At 47.7% G+C, this 20,795-nt stretch overlaps 1 protein-coding gene across 9 annotated transcripts in view; it reads left to right on the top strand.

The window, feature by feature from the left end:
* The window catches only part of CACNA1I (calcium voltage-gated channel subunit alpha1 I), a 178,600-nt gene that overhangs the window by 18,362 nt on the left and 139,443 nt on the right, over window positions 1-20,795 (top strand). For 3 of the 9 annotated variants that reach the window (XM_080590051.1, XM_080590049.1, XM_080590050.1), the window contains exon 1: window positions 7,479-7,530. Coding sequence is in view for 2 of the 9 variants with exons in the window: in XM_080590042.1 (XP_080446168.1) it covers window positions 6,395-6,696 (302 nt within the window). In the remaining 7 variants the exon portion in view is untranslated. Of the gene's footprint in view, window positions 1-6,394; window positions 6,697-7,477; window positions 7,531-20,054; window positions 20,151-20,795 lie in introns of those variants that run through there. The other 6 variants (XM_080590042.1, XM_080590047.1, XM_080590052.1 and 3 more) reach the window with 5 other exon arrangements.

Genomic DNA, 20,795 nt, shown 5'->3' with positions numbered 1-20,795 from the left:
CTTTTATTAAATCCAAGTCCTAATCCTGCAAATTTAACCGAGCAGGTGAACGGCTGTACTTGCAGAGAGCCTTACTAAAACTGCTGGGTCCACCGATGGGCTCAGAAATCAACTAGCGCAGGTGAATCTGCAAGATCAGATAGTTCCCTCTCTTGGCTGTATATTTTTTACATCCGTAAGATGGAATAACAGAGGGGGGATTTTACGAGTGTTTAAGTTGTACACAACCCCAGCCTGTTATTGGAAAGTAGAGTGTTTTTTTTTTTTCCTCCAGCTATGCAGAGGTGTGTGGTTGTTTGTAATGACCTAATAGAGTCAGCTAATTCAGTTTATTCATCTGTGTCTGAAATGCATACCTTGAAGCCCTTAGAAATCGCATGGTGGCTTGAAAAATGTCTTAGACCAATACCAAATGTATTTAAGCCTTCTAATCATAACTCAGACCACATAAATCAACCCACTAACTTGGTAATAAACTCCTTGCTTTCCTGGTACTCATCGGCCCACCGTGTTTGAAGCACTGCGGTGTGCCCTGAAGAGCAATCAGAGCAGTGCCTCAGGGACTAATTGCAACGAGGAGATCTCAGAAAATGCCACAGTGCTTGCCTGAGATGAGGGGAGCACAGGAGGGAGCTGGTCCCTTGGCCAAGCCAGGCTCTGTCATAGGGGGCTTTGCAGGTCAGAGCCAGCCCGTGGGTGAGCGTAGGTGCTGGTGGTGGGAAAAGCTGCTCGCTGGTGTTCTCGGCAGCAGCTGGTGCTGCAGGATCCTGCTCTGCTGTTCCCTGATGTAAAACTCGATGGGGCATCCCAGGGAGGGTTAGCGAGTGGCATTTCCACCTGAGACCATTGGAGGTTGGGGTTATGGCTGTGGGGTTGGATGGGATGGAGAGGAGCCACCGAGGTCTGTGGTGGGAAGCTGGGAAAGGGGATTCTGCAGCTGTGATGTGGATGCTGAGACTCTCTGTGTGGTGTGATTGTTAGAGGGGAAGGGAGGTATTTTATTTTGTTTCTCTGAAGTGTAAGAGTTTGGCTGTGGCTAGAGAAACAGCCTTGTACAGGGAGCACAGGTGGGCTTAGCGGTGTTAAGCATTTCCCAGGTGTTGCATTAGTGTGCCTTACTGCCAGGCTCGATGAAATCACTTGCCACGATGCAGGTTAGGAGTGGACTCTCCTTCAGGCCAGGCTAGCAGGGATGGATGAGACCCTATTCCTTTTGGTGCACTGTGTGCCTTTGCATGTGCAGGGTGTGCAGTGTGTGCTGCCCAGCACCATCTCTCCTTCCCTCCCAGCATCAGGACTTGGAGCAATGGTGAGGCCCTCAATTACCTGTCTGCCTTGGGCACTTTTTTTTTTTTTTTTTTGGTATTCTGCCTCCAGAGTTGCTCTAAGTTGGCAGTGGGGGTGGTAGGAAATTTGGGAAGGGGTAACACTGTGTGTTTACGGACCTTTTAGGACTGAGTTTTCTTGTAGGTCTGCCTGCTATAGAGAGGGATTGGACTTGGACTACAGGGGTCAGGTGTGGCAGTCCCTTGCAATGGTGTCTTTGCTGGTTTTCAGTGGTTTCTACTCAAGCAGCCATCTAATTTTTTATTTTTTTTTCCTGGTGGCAGCAGGGAGAGAAGAGGACTTTTAAGGCTCATAAAAATGAGTAGCAGAGCCAGCAGTGAAATCGTGTGGGATGTACAGAGCCATCATAAGGTCTGCCTACTGACCTGCAACCGAACAGCCCATAGGCCTTTGCAGGAAGGCTGCCAGCATTGTCTCCCCTGTGCTTCCAGATGATTCCCATCTTCATATCTCCATTCTTCTCCTGTATCCCCTCTCTGTTCACCAGCAGAGGCTGGGGTGTCATAGTACTGCACATAGCTTCAGCTCCCTTCCTGTTTTTGTTTCTTGGCAGAGTTTGCTCCAAATGTGCATCTGGGTTTATGCAGAGTATCTCCTTTGGAGGCAGGAGGGGAGATGGTAATTTATAGGGAAGGGAGAGGTGGAAGTTAAAACTGACTTGATGCTCCCCAAATCCCTTAGTGATGTGTTCCCTATAGATGAGCTCCTTCCTCTCCCCACCTGCCTTTCCACCCTGGAGGGTGTCCTTTCCAGATGTGAGCGGTGGTGTGGGTTGGAACAAAGCCTGGTGGTGGGGCAGAGTGAGAGACTGTGTCCAGCACAGCGCTGTGAGGGGGAGCAGGGGGTCCCATGAGGTCTTCCTGCTTCTTGTGCACTGCCTGTTCACTGCAACATGTCCTGACGGCATGCTGAGGTGGGTTGGGCACTGGGAGAGGGGCAAAAATTGTTGATCCAGGCTGGGCAGAAAGGGCAGAGCTTATCTAGGACCGGCCACCACCTGTGCTTGCATCAGCTGCAGCTCTGTCCCCCCATCCCACAGGGGGAACAACCATGGGGCACAACCAGAATATGTGCACATTTTGCCTCTCCTGCAAGCACTTTGTATTCCAGCTCAAGGGCTTCGGATGTGAGGAGAGCTCTGAGGCCATCACTGCTGGGAGCCCACAAGGGTGCTTTCTTCCTCTTCACCACCCTCATCAGACCCATCTTAGCTGAAATCTTCATGGCTGTTGTGGTTTAAGTGAAAGGACACGATGGGAATCCACTTGCGTGGAAAGGGCCAGTGTCACAGAGGAGGCATGCTGCAAGCAGGTTGTAAAGGGAAAAGCTTCCCCATGGATGGGTCTGCTAGACTGGGGAGTCTTCTCCAAAAGGTCATTTTTGGGTGCCTGTGTATTTGGGACTGTGCTGCTCCCATGCCTTTTCTTCTTCCACCTCACCAGCAACACCGTAAGTGACCTCCGCAGCATTTCCTTCAGGCTTGGCCAAGGGTGCCCACTTTGCTGTGGCATGGACAAGGGCCCAAAGCATGGCCAGGACAGGGCTCTACTGGCCATGTGAGGCAGGGATCAGCCGTGTTGATAAGGGTGGGAGAGCCCAGGAGGTCTGGGCTTGCTCCTCCTGCAGGGCACCATCTGTGGTGCAGGCCCTGGGAGATGTGTTCCAGGCAGTGCACGGGCCCCACAGTGCACCAGGCCTGCTGGATCTGGGCACGGTTTGAAGTGATTTCTGCTGAATTCTGCCACGTCCCTTTGCATGAGGAGGTGCTGTGAAGACAGAGAAGTAAAAAAAATATCTTTCAAATCTTTCCTCTTTCAAATCACGGAGACATCAGAAAGATATCGTTAGCCACATGTGGGCTAACTGCTAATAAATCGCCCCGTTCCTCACTGACACGCACACAGATACACCTCCATGCACACATGGGCAGAGGAAAGCGGGCTCTGCCTCCCGTGAATAGGCAGAGAACCATGCAGGCACCAGACAAACATGAACACAGAGGGAGCTGTGTACAACTAATTACACTGAAACGCTGCAAACGGTCAAAGTGAAACCTGTAGGCCTAACGCATCCCCACAGCCAGACCCTAGCGTCACAGGTAACACAACCAGCGCTTGCCATCCACAGCAGCAACCAACCGTGGGCTCACAGCCAGGTACAACTGACCACCCTGAGGCACATCCACCCGCACTCATAAATACACCACGTGCTCAGAGATGTCCTCAAGCGAGGGGCTTGTGGGATGGTCGGAGCCATCCCGAAGGCAAGACCTGGAGCATCGTAATCCTGTCTGGTCTTTCCAGTACCTTCCTTCAGCTGGCATGAGCCCTGTCCCGCAGTGCTTGTTTTACTGTGGATGTACCAAACTCATCTCACCTGCTTCTGATTTGAAATGGGCTGAAATATTGCAGCAGGTTCACCCTGGTTACTACATGGGAAGGCCAGTAATTGCAGTCTCAGAGAAATGTCAGTGTTGCGTGAGCTGCAGCTTGGCCAAAACAGCAGAAATGTCTCCCTCTAACCTCCGCCTCTGAGCCGGTGGTGGCGAGGACCACAGATCCATCTCCAGCAGGAAAACCTCTCCTTTGCCCTTTATAATCTGAGACAGGAGGACTGGCTCTGCCTAAAATGCTTGCGAGTGCCCCACTGCTTGGGTTTCCCCTATCCCTCCTGTGACCTGGAGTATAAATCCTGCTTAAAGCGGGCAATATACCCTGATCACAGCCTCAGAGCTGGTTTGGAGCAGGATGTAGTCTCAAGAAGGAACGGGGCAGCTGTCATTCAAAGGCTGTATTTAGTGTCAGGACTCCCAAAGGGATTCACCTGGCTCTGCGTCCATAGGACCTCAAATGAGTCACTCTAGGCAGCACAAATTGGAGCAGATAAACTGCTTGTGATGTGGCCACTGCCTGATTTGTGTGTATGTGCTTGATCTGTGATGATCTGTCAGCCCATGCCTTTCTCCACCAGCCACCCCTCTTAGACGTGGTCTCGTCTGCTGAGGTGCCTTGGGCAGATTTGCGTTCCAAAATCCCAGCTGCATCTGGCAATGGTGAGATGGAGAATCAAATGTTTGCTTGGAGGTAAAGCAGGGAAATGCTAATGGCGTTGTTTCTCCCATTCCTTTGCTCAGTTGTATTGTTAATTACGAAGCTTTGTACGTTGCATTCTGGAATTGTCATGCCCTCATCAGTGTGGATGCTCTGAGCACTGTAATAAGTCATTTCTCCCGGCTGTCCCTGCTAACCTTTCTCCTCTGTGTTGTTAATGGCAAAGAAGCTGGGCTCAGCCACAGCATGCTAATAGTCTGCAAGGGAGCCAGCTCAGAGCATGTGATGGGGGGCTGGTGGGAAAAGGGAATGGGAAAAGCGGTATGAGGAGTTGCATGGGTGCTCAGAATTAAAATCCTGGTGAAAGTGAAAACAGAGGTGCTGGATGATGGGAAAGATGTGTTCCTGCTTTTGTCAGAGGGGTTAAAAAATACAATCAACATCCCAAAGACAGTCAGGAGACACTACACATGTTTCTTTCCAATAGCTGCAGGCCTTTGGGGTAATGAATTCGAAGAGTCTCAGTGCTATCCCCTAAGGGACACTATGTCTGCTTGCTAAACCTCTGCACTTGCTACTCTTTGTTCTGACAAATACCAAGCCTCGAAGAACAAGCAAAGCTTTGGATCAAAGTGCCTGTGGGAAGCAGGGGGCCCAGGGAATAGGGTGGGCAGAGCTTGCAGTGTTTTAACTGGGGATAAAGGAGGACTGCAGCCCACAGCAGAAAGATTGGCTGGACCTGAGGTTGGTCATGGAGAGCCCTGGAGATCACAGATCTAGCAGGGTGGCCATGAAAGGGGTCTCAGGCTGAAACATCAGGAGTGCAGCAAGGCAAGCCAGAGCAGCACCAGCAGAGGTACATGGAGGCTGTGTGATCCTGAAGTGAAGAAGACTGAGCTGAGTGTCTGGGAGGAAAACCTACGGCCAGGTTGTGGGGGCAGAGGGTGATGAGATGGGCTCTGTGCTGTGGGTCTCGATAGGGACACATCCTTTCAAGCCACTGGTTGTCTCATTCTGGTTTGCAGTGTGTCTGAGGGCTCTTGTGTTGTGTTTAAACCTGTGTTTGTAGCACGGGCACTTGAGAAACTCTGAGCATACCAACAGGGCAAAAGGTAGAAAGCACCCCTCAGGCCACTGTTGTGCAGATCTTGGGCAAGCAACCCCTGAGAGTGTCACTGTAACACCCCTCCAAAGCCAGACCCTGGAGTTTATTTCATTCCCCTCACTTTGACAGGCCACTTCCACTGTGTTATTTAATGGAAAAAATTTGGCTTTGCATTTTCCCAGAATAAGGCTGCTGTTAAGTGCACCCAATCAGCAAAATGATGTTCTTCAGCTCAGGCATGGTGCTCTGCAGCACACAGATGCCACTGAGTGAGACCTGTTGTTCTTCTCCTCCTTCACCCACCAGCACTCTCTGACCTTCCTAGTTAGCTGAGTAACTTTTGCAACCCACCTTCCCATTACTTCTATTGTTCTGGTGTAGGAGAGCTCCGCAAGCTCCAGTAAAAGGTGCTTAATGTATAATTCCTGCTTCTACCTTGCATTACAGCTCCCCGTTTGAATGAGTACCTGTTCTGTATGGCTTTGACATATATTTGCCAGTCTTGGTCTGGAGGAGCCTGCTCAAAGCATGCTGTAGTGCAGGGCCAGCCCACTGTCCCCAGGGAAAGGGCATGGCTGGGGCAGCAGGGATGACGCTGGGGCTGGGAGGATCATCTGAAGGACTGCAAGGGCAGGCTGGCTGTGGTGTTTCAGGATGTGTCCACACCACTCCAAAGTGCAGTGCTCTGTTCAGGTGCTCAGGCTGGCTCCAAAGAGTGGACACCATCACCTGAGAAGGACCATGCCAGGGTATCCGAGAGGCTGTGGGGAAGATTTAAATAGTTCTGGGGAGGAGTAGCCACAAGAGGCTTGGCAGAGAAGCGGACTGGCATGTGGTGCCCTGGTTGCTGGTTTCTCATGTGTTTCTTTTCTCTTTCACACCTCCTCTCCAGGAGTTCTCGCTTGCGGCGGGCATGGCAGAGTACATCCCCCAGCCTCCCTCCACCTGGCCCGCGGGCCCACAGCCCCCCAGCGCCTCCACCACCTGCCCGCTGGAGCCTGTGGACCTGGGGGTCTCGGAGCAGCGAACGCCGCCAGAGCAGCCCCCATCCTCCCCGGAGCTGGGCGAGGATGAAGAAGCCACCTCCCCGCCAGATCCCGACGTCCCCTACCCTGACTTGGCTCCGGTTGTCTTCTTCTGCTTGAAGCAGACCACCAGCCCTCGGAACTGGTGCATCAAAATGGTGTGCAACCCATATCCTTTCCAAGCTGCCTCTCCTCCCGTCTCACCTCCCGCTCCCTCCTGCCCCGTCCCTCCCCTCTCCTTGCCCACCCAAGACACCTGCCAGGTAAGCAGTGAAGTTTCCTTCATATGTAATCAATCGTTTTGTCCATGGCTTGCATTTAAACAGAACGTCAGCTGTTGCAATGTGTGTTCAAAAGAAGCTGCTTATGAAAGAAGGGACTTCAGAGAGAGCTGCCGACAGCCTGGATCTCAGAGGGATGGGTGGGGGAGAAGGAGAGATGGGGAGAAATGCTGTAAAAAGGCCTTGTCTTCCCCTTCCCCACACACAGAGACAGAGAGAGGAGCTGCTGGCCCAGGAGCTTTTGGGCAGGTCACCATGAATGGACAAAGTGTCCCCCTCCTTTGCGCATACAGGGCTAGTAAGAGTTGAGATTGTCCTTGGTAAGGAACCACCACTCCTGGACCTTGGTTGCACAGTGACCAATTGCATTTCCCACAAGCAAACATCAGAGTCCTGGAGAGGTCTCATCATGATTTCTGGCCGTGAATGAAGTGGAGGACATATTAACAAGTGTGGTGATGAGCCTCATACATCCTTTGGGATGTGATTACATCCTTCCCTTGCAAGGGAGGCCACCAATCACAAACATATGTCCCCACTCAATCTCGGTGCCTTGGCTGCAAGGGGAGCCCTGCAAATGATAGGCACCTACACAGCTAATTAGTACCAAGGCCGCTAGGTAGTAACGATATAAAAAGCAGGCGGAGGGCAATTGTTGCTCTTTGGATTGTGGGACCCTTCAAAGTGGGAGGAAGTGGAGGAGATGATGAATCATCAAAGAGGTTGGTCTGAAGTTTTACATAAACCTTTTTCTGGCCAGAAATCTCATGTGGTGGTGTTTTTTTCCCCTGGAAATTTCTTAGCTCCTAGTTAGGTGGCTGTTGTACATAAGGATGGTTTTTGTTTTTGTTGCATCTGCTTCTAGGTTAAATCTGAGTGTCTGGTCACACAGCAGAGACTTGCAAAATATTGCTAAGGGACTTTTCAGGATGAGGAGCTAAACCCCGAGTGAAGTCTGGAGGTGCAGTTAGCAGTAGCAGATGATCTTAGATGGCTGATGAATCTGGAGATTTGTTTGAACTTCAAATATAGTGAAAGGTTTGGGTTTCAGATCTGAGCTCTTGTCTTAAAGTTCAGAAGCCTTTAAAAAGGTTTTACAGTCTCAAGTGCAGGTTATGACTGAGAATTTGTTGGAGATCCAGGGTTTCTACTTTCCTTTCTACTGGTTGGTCCTTAAGATTTTGAAACTTTGTAGTGAATTATGCATTGCTTTTCAATTACTGTGTGGCTGTGCTAGCTATATGTCCTGGGAATCCTGTCCCAGCGTGTGGTGGGCTCAGAGTAAAGCATGAAAGATTAGTGTCCGTGAAAAGGCTGCACTCAGAAGATGATAGAAAAGTAGTAGGCTAGGTTTGGGATGACGATTTGCTTTTGGGGAAGGAGGCTGTTGGGGAAGAAAAGCATCCATGTTTCTGGCTGAAAATAAATCAATCTAAACAATCCCTGCGGTTTGGTACATAATGTGGAGTTTGTTTTTAATATCCTGGAGTTGTGTTACTCAAGGAGCTTAGCACAGTATGCTTATATTAGTGTTTAAGGGTACATGCATGGTGTTTGACTTTGAAAAGGACTGTTTCATAGCAGATTCTATGGAGGGGAGGAACAAGCCTTGCTCAGTTGCCTGTTGATGACTTTCCACCTGGCCATGTGTGACACAGGTGTGAAGGGTTGTGGTGGGGCTGCTGGAAGCCTCTTGAAAGGATTGCTTCATGAATTTTCACCCAGGATTGCTGGGTGAATTTAGGAGATTATTTGTAAAGTGGAGACTGAGTGGAGAGGATTCTGCTCCTCTGATTTTTGTCCCCTCTTATAGAGGACTATAAGGGGAACTTTGAATGGATCATGTACTAAGTAGTTCCCACATTTATCTTTCTTTGAAGAGGGGATGTTTCTGCAACCTCAAGTTTTCCTGCAAGTAAATATATGTTCTTGGCATCACACTTTTATTGACAGTACTGTAGAAATCATACGGTTCCATGATCTGGCTGCAAATCACTCCTCGTGATCTTATCCCCATGAGGAAATGAGCCCCTTTGTAAGGGATACTTCTATGAAAGTCAAATATCTTCGAAGAATTTTTGCCAAGAATACCTGCTTTTTTTTTCCTGTTCTGAAGTTTTTCACCCCTGTTATGTTGGGCTATTAACTCTCCGAGACTCTTGTGCCAAGCAGAGGCAGGCTGAGTCATCATCACAGAGCAACACCTGACCTTTCCTGAAAACTCAGCAGAAAAGGGGGGACATTAATTAAAAGCCTGTTAATCTTCTCATTGGCTTTCTACTAGGGCAGAGCTTCATGATCATTATGTTTGGAAGTACTGTCAATGAGACTTAAAATGGAAGCTCTGATCATTAAGGACTAGGTAGTAATTTTTGTAAGCACAAGGTCATTAACTACTAAATTTCAATTTAGGTAATTGCATTCCACCTATTTAAATCCCCCTCCCCTGAAGATAATTTTTTTCTTCCATGAGCAGTCCTGCAATTTTGTTATGTGCTATTAAACAACTGCCATACTCCTTTGCTGCAGTGCAGTAAGAGGAAGGCGAAAAAACAATTGTGTCAGTGCTTTAAAGTCACTTCTGGTTGTGTATTAGTGTATAAATGTGATGTTTTGGAGAAAAAAAAATGTCTTAATTTCATTTTAAGATAGGGAATTTGTTCCACATGAGATTTGTGATGCTTGCTACCCATAGAATATTTACTGGGCTTTTAGGTGATTACACATTTCTGGGACAGTTTTATGTGCAGTATGAAAGAATGTTTGAATTACCCTAGTTTACTGAAAAGCAGACTTTTTTCAAAAAATACTGATTAACCTTGTTAGATGCAGGTAACTGCTGTGTAATCAGCTGGGTGTGTGATGTGATGCTGGCCTGGTTCATGGTAAATGTGCCCATCTTTAAGGGGAGTTGGGCTTGCTGCAGCATGCTAAAAATCCAGCCTGGTCGCAGAACAGTTTATTTAGGTTGATCTCTATTTTCTGTTTTGATGAACAGAAACAAGACTGGCTGCTCTGAATTGCAGATTGTGGGGCTGTTGCAGCCGAAATGTTAACAGTCAATATTTGAAATACGGCTTGGAGAGAGCAGCTGCAAGAATTTTTTCTCTTATATAAAACCTAAACTCCACGTCAAATAGGATTTCAAGCTGAGGTTGGAGGGGAAATAGGGTGAAAAGTGTGAAATGTGTTTCCAAAACAACTGTGTAGCATTTGTCTTATGAATTTATAAAATGTTTGGAACTAAATAAAGGCCATGCCACATGGCGCTTTACAAATGGATCCTGATGCACTTTGCAAATTATGAGAAGATTATGGGAGAGATGCTTGGAAATCTGCATCTCTGCTTGACTTCTTGGGGGTTCCAGAGAGGCTTCATGCTTCACCCATCGTAGGGTCAGATGTGATAGATTCAGTTTGTCCTTTTAGTCTTTCTTTAAAAGAAACTCTTTCCAGGAGGCTTAGACCTCACTTTGCGGTCATATCTATAATATTGACATGACAGCAAGAGCAAGAATGAAGTATGCCATTAAAAAAAATCAATGCTAAAACTGTAGCAGTAACGAGATAGGCTCTGCAGCTCGCTGCTCAGTCATTTTCTTGCTTTTTGTTATATACCAGTCCCCTTCCCTCATTTGTGAAGTATGTTGGTCTTTTGGATTTCTGTTCTGCTCTCATGCAGAAAAATGTTGCTTCCAGTTGATTTCCGTGGTCTAGGAGCAGGAGGTCAGGCCCCAGTTATGCAACAGATCATGTACACAGTTAACTTTTAGTACTGGTGTCTGTTTTATAGGGTACAAAGCAGGGTGACTCCTCAAAGCTGGTAGGACTGTTTATGTGTACTGAGGGGCTGTCCCATAGCTCATTAACGATTCTCCAAGAAGGGGCTTTGTTATCTTATGTGTCTCTAAATCTTCTGTTAATAAGCTTCTGGGGCTATCTTTATTATAAGCTGTCACGGCAGTTTTCAGATTGAACTACATGCTTGGCGAAACAGTGAACCAGCCTTGGGCACGTTGATGGGAGAGCTGGGGAAACCCACAGGTTAAACCCCTGGTACTGCAGGCATCACATCCACATGAGCAAACGGAGTGCAAAATGGTTGCGGGTTGCGACAGCGGTGGTTTCTGCTGGTGCTGCCCTGCCTGAACAGAGCAGAAAATCAAATGCCAGAGGAGCAAAGGGAATGATGTGTGCGTGGGTCAGTAATTGGTACTTCTCCTGGAGATGCTAAGCAGGAGATGCTGCGGTGCATGGGGACACCGTTGCCACAGCCAGTGCCTTTCAGGTGACGCGTGTGGCTGAGGGGCTGACAAATCTTCTGCTTATTAATAAGCTTTGGGTGCATAGGTGTGTTACGTTATAGTTTGAGCAATTTGTTCTGTGCAAGGGAAATTTCATCTGCAGTTTCTGTAGCGTGTAGTACCTGTTTTTTGCCATAAGCTGTTGCCTTGTGTGCTGTTAAACCCTGGCTGCAATCTTTATAACAAATGGATGGAGGTAACTAATAAGCAAACACCTGCTGCAAATTTATTGCAACTCTTGTAAGAGTTGATGTCTGTCTTAAGGCTTGAGCTCCTGTAATCCTCTGATTAGGTTTACTTCTCCTTTTACACATTTACTTCTACTTATATATGTGTATATAGACAATTTTCAATTTTACATGGTTATATGTATACAATTTATATATTTAAAATATTATGTACTTAATTTTTAATTATATATATACACAGACAAAAAAAAGAAAGATTCCTACCTCTCTAGTAGGTGGAGGAAAGCTTGGAAATGTGACCAGAAGGTATAACAATGCATCAAAATTTGAGTGTCTTATGAATTTTAAGAAGGATTCATCATTCTTGAGGACCTAGGGATCATGGCTTTCCATTCCTGGGGTCAGCAGTATCAGCTTTTATATGCATAGCTGGAAGGCACTGAAATGTGTATGTTATTCCTGCTACTCCATTTTAAAGACAGATGCCTCCTGTCTCTCCTTGCAAATCTAGCTCACAAGGCAGGTGAAGAGTCTGGCACGTATTTGAGGTCTTGGATAGCTTTGCATTGTTCTAGGTAATCAGGAAGATGCTGCTCTGCCCTCAGGCATGGATTGATTTCTGTTGATTACATTTCTCTGTAGACCTTCCTCCAGCCAACAGATAAATCTGTATACCAGAGAACCAACAAGTGCAAGATGCTTTTTTGTGTGTGTGTGTGTGTGAGGTTTTGTGAAACCCCTCTGCACTCCACAACGTGCTAAATCAATTTTATATTTGCTCCTATTGCATGGGAAAGTGAGCTGATCAGAGCTCTCCAGAGAACGTGGTTTTAGTGGCATCTGTGTTCCCCCGGGCATGCACTGAAGGCTTTCCAAGTTTTAAAAGGGCATTTCTGGATAGTGGACTGAGCGCTTGCTGACTAGCACCCGGGGCTGCCTTTAGGGTTGATGCACTTGTTCTTCCCAGATGCTACGGGGGGGAGGCAAAAGGGAATGTTGAAAGCAGGTTTAGGCTGGGAGATGTATTTTAGTGTTTCCATAACAAAATCTTGAACGCAGACTTTCTCCTGGGGTGGAAACCCTGACACCCAGTTGCAGTTTGTGGGCAAAAGCAAGAGGCAGGGGGAGCATTATAGTGCTTAGGACCCCCAGAGTAGTCGGGAAGGAAGCTGCCTCTGCAAAGCTAGTGACAAGGGAACATCATTAGTGTGGGTTGTTTGATGTGCAAGTTTGCAATGGGAAGTTTAGAGGGATCATTTACACAGTCAAATGTGGTGTAAATTGAATTTAAACTCCTGAATCGTCATTAGTAGTGCACAGGGGATGGATATGCTTGCAGGGAATTTGAATGCTCACAGTCCGTAAGAAATTGGCTGGGCTGCATGCGTGTGAGATGTATGAAATTCCAGGCAAGTGGGCAGATATAAAAGGCTGAGGTCTAAATTTGTCTGGCTTGCAAGCTGGCCATGTATATCTGAGCACAAATGCTGAGACAGGATATCTTGCTGCCTCCCATCCCTTCAGCTGATTCTCTGGAGGTTGTTACAGTGAGAAGTCAAAGACCGCAGATTGGAAGTGAAACTGAACAGCACAAACTGAACCAGGCCTCGAAGCTCTAATGGCCATAGGGTCTGACAATCAGAAGTAAGGCTGGAAGAAATCGTTAGTGCAGATCTATGTCTTCATGCAAAGCTCCGAGCCTTTTGTCTGTGACTGGAGGATAGATGCCTATTGTTGGAGGAAGGACTGGCTGAAATATCGAGGTGGCTGGTTTGGGAGAGGGGGTCATTTTTGCTGTGTGCATGCCCTACTGCCCTGTTTCCCCAGTAAATGTGAGGAGCAATAAAAGACCCGCTAATGCTGCATGGCCGAGTGCTTCAGGAAAGTGGGGCTAGGGATCTTACTGTGTGTTATTTTTTTTCCAAGGTATCTCTGTGCAGTCCCTGGACTTCTGGTCAACGTAAGCGAATAGAACAGGGAAGCAGGCAGAGAGGAGAGGATGGAAGTCTTGTATGTCATAAATCAGTGTTCTACTGCACCTAGTGAAAACAGACCGATTTACACCAGCCATTGCTTTTCAGATTAGCTTGGGAAGACTGGTCTTGTCATATTGCACAGCGCTACCAAGTGCAGACAGCGTGGTTGGTGCCATCCTGAGGGGTGTGTGGCAGCATCCGCCCAGAGGAGAGGGATGATGTCCTCTGAGCACAGGGATGGTAGCAGCACCCGCTGCTGGGGACCTCCCCTTCCCTCTGCAGAGCGTGCTGCTGAAACGAAACGCTGAAAGCCCTTCTGGAGCATATTGTGTTTATTCACTGGAATATATTTTGCCTTGGAGATGAGAACCATTTGCTCTCTGAAAAATGGTCAGTTTGCCTTTTCCAGCCTTCATGAACGCGGTAGCAGGGCATGTGAGGGAGCTGGATGGGGCTCTTGGTGTAATACAAAGGGCAATAAAAACACTCATTTTGAGTTAAGGCCTATAAAATACTCTGACCAGACCTCTAATTGCATGTTCTGTCATAACAATGAGAATTAAATAATACAATTAACCACTAACAAATTGACCAGCTGCCTACTTGAGGACTCAATGCTCTTCCCACCACAGAGAGGAAGGGCTTGCTGCCAGTTGAATTTGTGTAACCTGAGTATAATACTTGATCAGAGCTGCTTCAGGTGAGAAATGGCTAAAAGTTGCATCTCTTCTGCAGCAAATAGCCTGCAGCTGGATGGTTAAGAGGAAAAAAACTTGGCCTGTTTCAGACCTGGAGGGAACACGAGCAAAGAATCTGTCAAGCTGTCAACTGGTAAGCTGCACAAAAGATCTTCGTGGTGCTAGAGAGAAGCTGCCTTTGGAGGATGCAAGCGTAGGACTTCCCGCTGCAGGCCTGCAGCCTGGTGGAAGATGGACCAGGCTCAAGCTTGGATCCGCTTGTCCTGCACTTGCTTTGCATACTCTTCTGGTGGCCCAGTGCAACTTAGGCTGTCCCTTTCCCAAATCCCTTGCATCGCCCTGTGTCACCGCCTCTCCGGCGCTTCACTCTGCCTGCCACAGGGAAATGCAAGGGAGGCCCTGTCTGAAGTCTCTCTGAAATGGAGCTTGCAGCCCTCTTGTTGGTGGGGGCCATCTGAAGGGGGCTGAGAAGAGCCCCAAGGCTGTTAAAAGGGGCAGATCTCTTTGGTGGGTTGTGCTTGCCCTGCTCGTGGTTGCCGCTGCTCTGGATGGAGACAGAGATGCTTGTCCCGGCCTTCCTGGTCTCCAGCTCTCTCCCTGCCTGCTGTCAGAGTGGATCAGGACAGGGAAGAGGCTCCCTTGGGCAGGACGGGGGATGCAGAGCTGTAATGTGGGTGACCATCTGTCTGTCCCCTGAGACAACGGTGCCGTTTACACTTATGTACTGTAGCTCGTCAAAGAGGAAAGATAAATCTGTCCTGGCTCATGATACAAAGCCATACTCTTTGCTTATCTTTTCTTCCTTTATTTTTCTCTCCCCCGGTCTCCCCTCATCATCGCCTACTGTGCCGGAGTCTATAAAAGCTTGCTACTGTTGCTCCCCCTCCTCGAGTGTGACTCGGAGCTGCTGTGTCCCCGCAACTCCCCCGGCAGCCCCTCCTGTCACTAGCCACCCTGTCTCTCCCCTCTCCTTTCTCCATCTGTAGCAGTCTGTCATTTTTCCCCTCTCCTTTTTTTCCTTCCCTGGCTGTCATTCTCGGCTCTCGCTGCTAGCAGCCTGTCTCCATTGATCGCTGATGCCCTCGGATCGGCTTTCCATCCAGCCTGGCTTTAAGAAGAGCACTCTACAGAAAGGTGGGGATTGCTAAGCAGTGACCCAGGCTTGGTGGCTGTGCTGTGGTGGGATTGATGGTTCCTCACCCTCCTCATCCTCACAGGGTTCTTCCATCCCCAGTTAGACAATCTTATTTCCAGCCTGGCTCAGCACCTGTTCTCCTCTGCCCTCCAACGTGCGAGTGGCATCTCTGACATATCCATCGCATGTTTGTGACCCCCAAACCTTTGTGGGAGCTGTTTTATCTTTACTTTAATAACTCAGTTTTGTTTACCACTGCCTCCCCAGAGTAGCATAAATGCTGAAATACCACAAGGGCTTCCAGATTGCTTGTAGCTTGAAGTAACTTGGATATCTTGAGGCAGAGTGAACCAAATGCACCTCTTGTGGGATTTCATTTCTTAGTCACGGATGAAAAGGGCTAACATCAGTACAAATTCATCCAAGAGAAAGCTGCTGAATCCAGTGCTTGTAATGCTAGCTATGAGATTTGCCTCAACAGGGAAGGAATGGAAAGAAAACACATGGTAAAATATTAACCTTCCTATTGAAATGGGCAGCTCATAACAAACAGCATCTGCTCTGTTTTGTGGCATGGAAGAGGCAGGAGTTCAATATTTGGGGGGGGGGCGGGATATTTTCTTCCACGCAGAGGCTGATAGTCTCTGAAGTCAGAGATCCAAAATCTCTGCTTGCCTTCCAAGCCCTGCTTATCATTTGGGAGCACACTAAAACACCGTGAAGATGTACTTAGCAAATCTGCACGCCCTATCATTCACACACCCTGAGAGGATGCTCCCTGTGTTTACCTGTACCTTGTATCTTGCTTCTCAGCCCAAACCTCAGCACTCGAGTTCAGCATCAAATCCCCGTAAGGACACGAGGTCCTGATTTTCTATAAAATGTGTTACCAGTCTGATAGCAGGCGTTGTTATTAATAATTAAGCAGAACCATATTCGAACAAAGTATGCTTTGTGATATATTATCATCTTTGTCATTGTTTCTGTTCATGTATTTATCGTCTTGTGATGTAACTTTTGCTGTGAGTGTCCTGGTTTTATGGGTGAACCTGGCAGGCCCTGCTCTGCGCGCGTGTGAGATTCAGGCCAGGCCTTGAAAGTGTTTGTCATAAGTGAATTATATTAAAAAAGACACGCTCAGAGAAGTGCAACAGTAATAATATATTGCCTTTGTGGTACTGCCTGATGTTCAGTGCCGCTGGCCAACTGTGATATTTCTTAATGAAGGATGTTATTTTTTTTCCTCACGGCAATTTTTTTGCTTGCTTTTTTTCTTTCCCCGTGGCTCCTTTGATTCATATCCTTGATGTTGCAGGATCCTTCCCTGCTTTGGAGTTTGCTCCTTTTTTTTCCCCCCCATATGTGTAACCTGCTGCTTAGCAGTCTCTCTGCTGGCAGCTGTTGTTGTCTTATCTGGAACCATCTTTGGAAATAGGGTTTTAGTGACTGGAGGGGCCCTAAATGGTAATCCACTCTCTTACACAGGAAAATCCTCCAGAGGTAGAAGTCTCCTCGCTGTTTCCTTGTAGCATTTTGTTCTTCCCATGCTATTGCTTCTTTAGTTTATCTCTCACAGATTGACCCTGTTGTCTTCCCCTGCATGGGTGACCTCATAATACACGTTCCTCTGCACCCAGAAAGGATGTTTATTCTAAAGTTGCCCAACTTTTTACTCTGTTTATCACTTAATTAAATTTTAATTTGAGGTCTGGGAGACAGGGACCAGGCAAAAGACCTGGGAAGGATGCTGGAATGGGGGACCTAGAAGCTCAGGAGGAAAATCAGTCCAGAGATCAGAGAGCTAAGGTGGCGATAGTGTGATGGGGGAAACGAGAGAGAGTAGGGGCTGGGGAGTGATGGTGTGAGCATCCTGGTAAGGGGACTGGGCAAGGCTAATGGGGGGGTAGGTAACTGGGGAGAGGGTACTTGGGTGAGAGGGAGCTGGCTGAGGAGGTAAAGGCTTGGGTAAGGAGCCTGGGGGGGCGCAGCCTGGGTTCAGGCTGCAGTGAGAGGGGTGGGATAGGGGCATCACATATGGGGGTGATGGGGCCAGTCTGCTCCTGGGGTGTGTTCCTTGCCCCAGAGCCTGCATGCTTTGCAGTCCTGCTTCTGCTTTTCTGCTGTCAGCAAACTTCTGTAAGACCTGCTGGCTAAATACTGCATCACTGTCTTCACTGAATGCCATCCCTCCCTGTGGATATCCTGTGCAAGAAACATGTCAACATGCAATGAAAGATCATGGTGGAAAGGGAGAGAACTGAGGTGCCATAGTTATCCTTAATTCTGATATCATTTCTTGGATTGAGTCGCAACGAAACAGTCTCTCCTGAGGATGTTTAAAGCATGATTTTTTTTTCCAATGGCAGCTGCTAATTTATCTCAGGATGGATGACTGCTAGATGAACAAGAGGTCTCAGAGGCTACCCTGCTGCCCAGTACGAAAGCAGTATTTCAGAGAACCCAGCAATGAGTGCTAGTCAAAAACCAACCCAACCCGAAACTTCTCACGAATTCTGCATGGACAAAGCAATGCTTGTTTTGGCAACTGCTGAAATTCAACTTTGATTTCCATAATAAAAAAAAAAAAGTAGCCACATCTTTTATGGAAATTTCAGCTCAAAGTGCCAGTCAGGTGAAGCTCTAAGCAAATGAGTGACTGCTGGAAGGGAGAAGAGCATGGGGTGGGATTAATTAAAATTAGTGTTATCAGTGTAGCTGCATACAGCCTTCTGCCATGTAGTTCAGCTCTAACTGAAGCCTTGAGTTCCCCCTACAATACAATGATGAGCTATTAAAGTAGGTACTTAAAAAAAAACACACCCAACTTCTTCCAGAGAACCATGACCCAGGATTTTCTCTAAGCACAGAATTAATTGCATCGCTCCACAGTACGTTTGGGGTGCTGTTATTTCTTTAACATGCGTTTCTAGCATATTGTGATATGTCACACATGCTTTAAATATCCAATAGCTTTTTAACTTTTAAAAATCTATTTCACACTTAGTGGCATGCCTGTAATGCATTTTTCTGGAATGTGTGGCAGATGTCTGGAGGAACTGTTTTCTCCCATATGGGGGTTATTTTACTGAAAAATGAAATAGGATTGGCACTTCACTTGATTTCCCTGAGCTGTCACACCAGGGATTCTCTGTCTGGGTGTGAGACATGAATTCAGATCATAGGTAGACTGCAGAAGGTGAAATGCTCTCCCTTCTCTGGGTGAAGGGGAACTTCCCATGGAGAAACGTGCTTCAGGGTTCCCCTCACCTTTCTCCAAGCACTGCAATGGGAGGAGGGCAGGCTGGGGAGGTCTGCACTGGGATATCCTGCTCCACGGGACTTTCTGCATGCTCTGTACGTGCAGAAGTAGCATTAACTGGGTATGTGGACTTTCCTATGTGAGGAGGAGGAGGAAGGTGGTGGCTTGGAGGTTACTCAAACCTTCAGGGAAATCCCAATTTTTATGAGCCAGGTTCCTGAGGTGGGAGCTAAGCTTGCACCTTGGAGTTGGATGTAAATGAATTTGACTCCTAGATGGAGTCATAAATGCTGGGGTTGCAGTTTTGGCTATGTCAGGCCATAGCTGTATGGGATTATGTGGTTTAGGGACAGAGAGGATCAGATTGCTGTCAGCCAACTGTTGTTTGCACGGGTCTGGTGGTGTGTTTTGATGCCCCTTCTTCTCTGCCCTAATTGAATGTTTTTTTTGTTCCCCTGTCCTTGCACTATGGTGAATTGTGTCCCTCTGTCTTCTTCCTGTTCCCCATGGACATGGACAGAGCACTGCACTTGGAGCAAGCCCCTCTGACTTTCTGTTTGCAACATGAGAGGGGAGAGACAGGGGAAGGAGGCAGAGCAGAGAAACTGCTGCAAGCCCGCGAAGCTGGGGCTTGTGCCAATATCTCGCCTTTGAAATAAAGACCAGGTGTCTCTGGAAGAGTGGGTAAATACATTGATAGTAAGTGCTTTACGCTTGGGTAGCTGAGTTTCTTCCAGCTTTACATTTCAGATGTCTGCAATGCTTGGCCTACACCTCTCCTTGTGCTCAGCTTGGGACAAGTTTCTGGGCAATAAAAATGCCCAAGGCTTATCCTGCTGTTGTAGCAGCCTCACTGCTGCATGTGTGGGTGTGGGCATGCTGCTGTCAAGACATTTCTGGGCAGCATTTCCAAGGGATGGAGGAGAGTAGCCCTGGGCAAAGCCCTCGTTGAGGGCTGCTTATCACTTGAAATAGAAGTGTGAGTTGTGGGGCTGCTGCTTAAAGGCAAGGGGATGTGTGGCCAAGTGACCTGGGACTCTCTGAGCAGGGCAGAGGATGTCTGTGGCCCATCAGAGGGAAGCAGAGGTGTTAAGTTAGGCAGCTGTAACAGGAGAGCACAAAAGTGATTATCTCCTTCCCAGGCCACTTGATTACTTGGGATGTTTGAGTGTGATTAAGCAGATTAACGTTGTGCACTTGAGGCTTCGTCTTGTACCTGTGACATTACACATTCCTGTGCGTGTGTGTGAAGGATTTCCTCATCCATCGCCGTGACACCTCTCCACTGGACGCAGGATTATTCTTTTCTGATGCACTTAGCTACATGCTTGCATTTGGCAATTGCACGGAGGCCACAAATGCGCTGTCACGAGACTTACATCTCAATCTCCCTCTCCGCTCGACATACACGTACTGAGAGGCAGGCTGGGGTTAACAGGCGATGCTCGGAGAGCCAGCGTGGCTCTCAGCAGCAGTGTCTGCGTGTAAGCAGCAGTCAGATGGTCAGAATGCATTTAGATTTGGACAGAAGAGTGCACAGAATGTTACCCTGTGTATATATTGCTTTTATGTATTATTAACTCTCTTCATTGATGATACATTCAGCATAAATGTATTTGACTAATAATTATACAATTACTACATAATAAATAATCTAAATGAGCTTTTTATTACTCCAATTTACAGGCATCTATATAAATTGGAGGAGTACTCACCATTCTCCTCTTGCCATCCCTGAAAGATACAGAAGGATTAGAAGATATTTGCACTGATGATGCTTAGGTAAATATTTGACCTGCTGGCAAGTTCCTCTTTAATTATCCCTAGGAGAGATGCACCGTGCCTTCCACCGTGTATCTGGCTGGGTGATGTGAGGAGATGCAGAGAAAAGAGGAGAGACCCTGTGATGAAATTCTGAAGTGGACCTTATTAGTTTTGGACCTCATTAGTTTTTTTTCTAGAAGGTGGTGATTTAAACCTGGTGTTACCGTTCAAGGTGTAAGGGGGAGTGTGGAGCTATGATGGAGAACTGGTCGCCGTGAAGGAGACTCTGTGGGATGGTGTGCACTGGGTCAGCTGGAGGCCACTGGTGTGGATGGTAGTGACCAAAGGGCATCAGATGGTTAAAATCAATGGGCTCCCAAATGTGGCTTGGGTGTGTTGTGGTCCTGGTGTGGATCATCAATGCAAGGAGCCGTTTTGAAGGCAGCAGTGGAGCCCTCTCAGCCCTTCCTTGGCCACCTTGTGGCCTGACTTATTCTGGCAGCCAGGGAGGGATGTGAGATGTGATTTGGTTGAAAAGTGAGCTATGGGAGGCAGGGGTTCATACCTAGGAAATGATCTGTGGGGAGACTGTTTTTTGGCAGAGGCAGGGATGGGGCTGCACACAAGGTGGTCTGAGCCTCCTTGGAAGATATGGAGCTCAGG

This window comes from Anser brachyrhynchus (assembly GCF_964034855.1).
Source record: "Anser brachyrhynchus genome assembly, chromosome: 1".
Taxonomy (NCBI): Eukaryota; Metazoa; Chordata; class Aves; order Anseriformes; family Anatidae; genus Anser; species Anser brachyrhynchus.
Note: the sequence above shows the minus strand (reverse complement) of the source record. Positions and strands in the feature narration are given on the sequence as shown.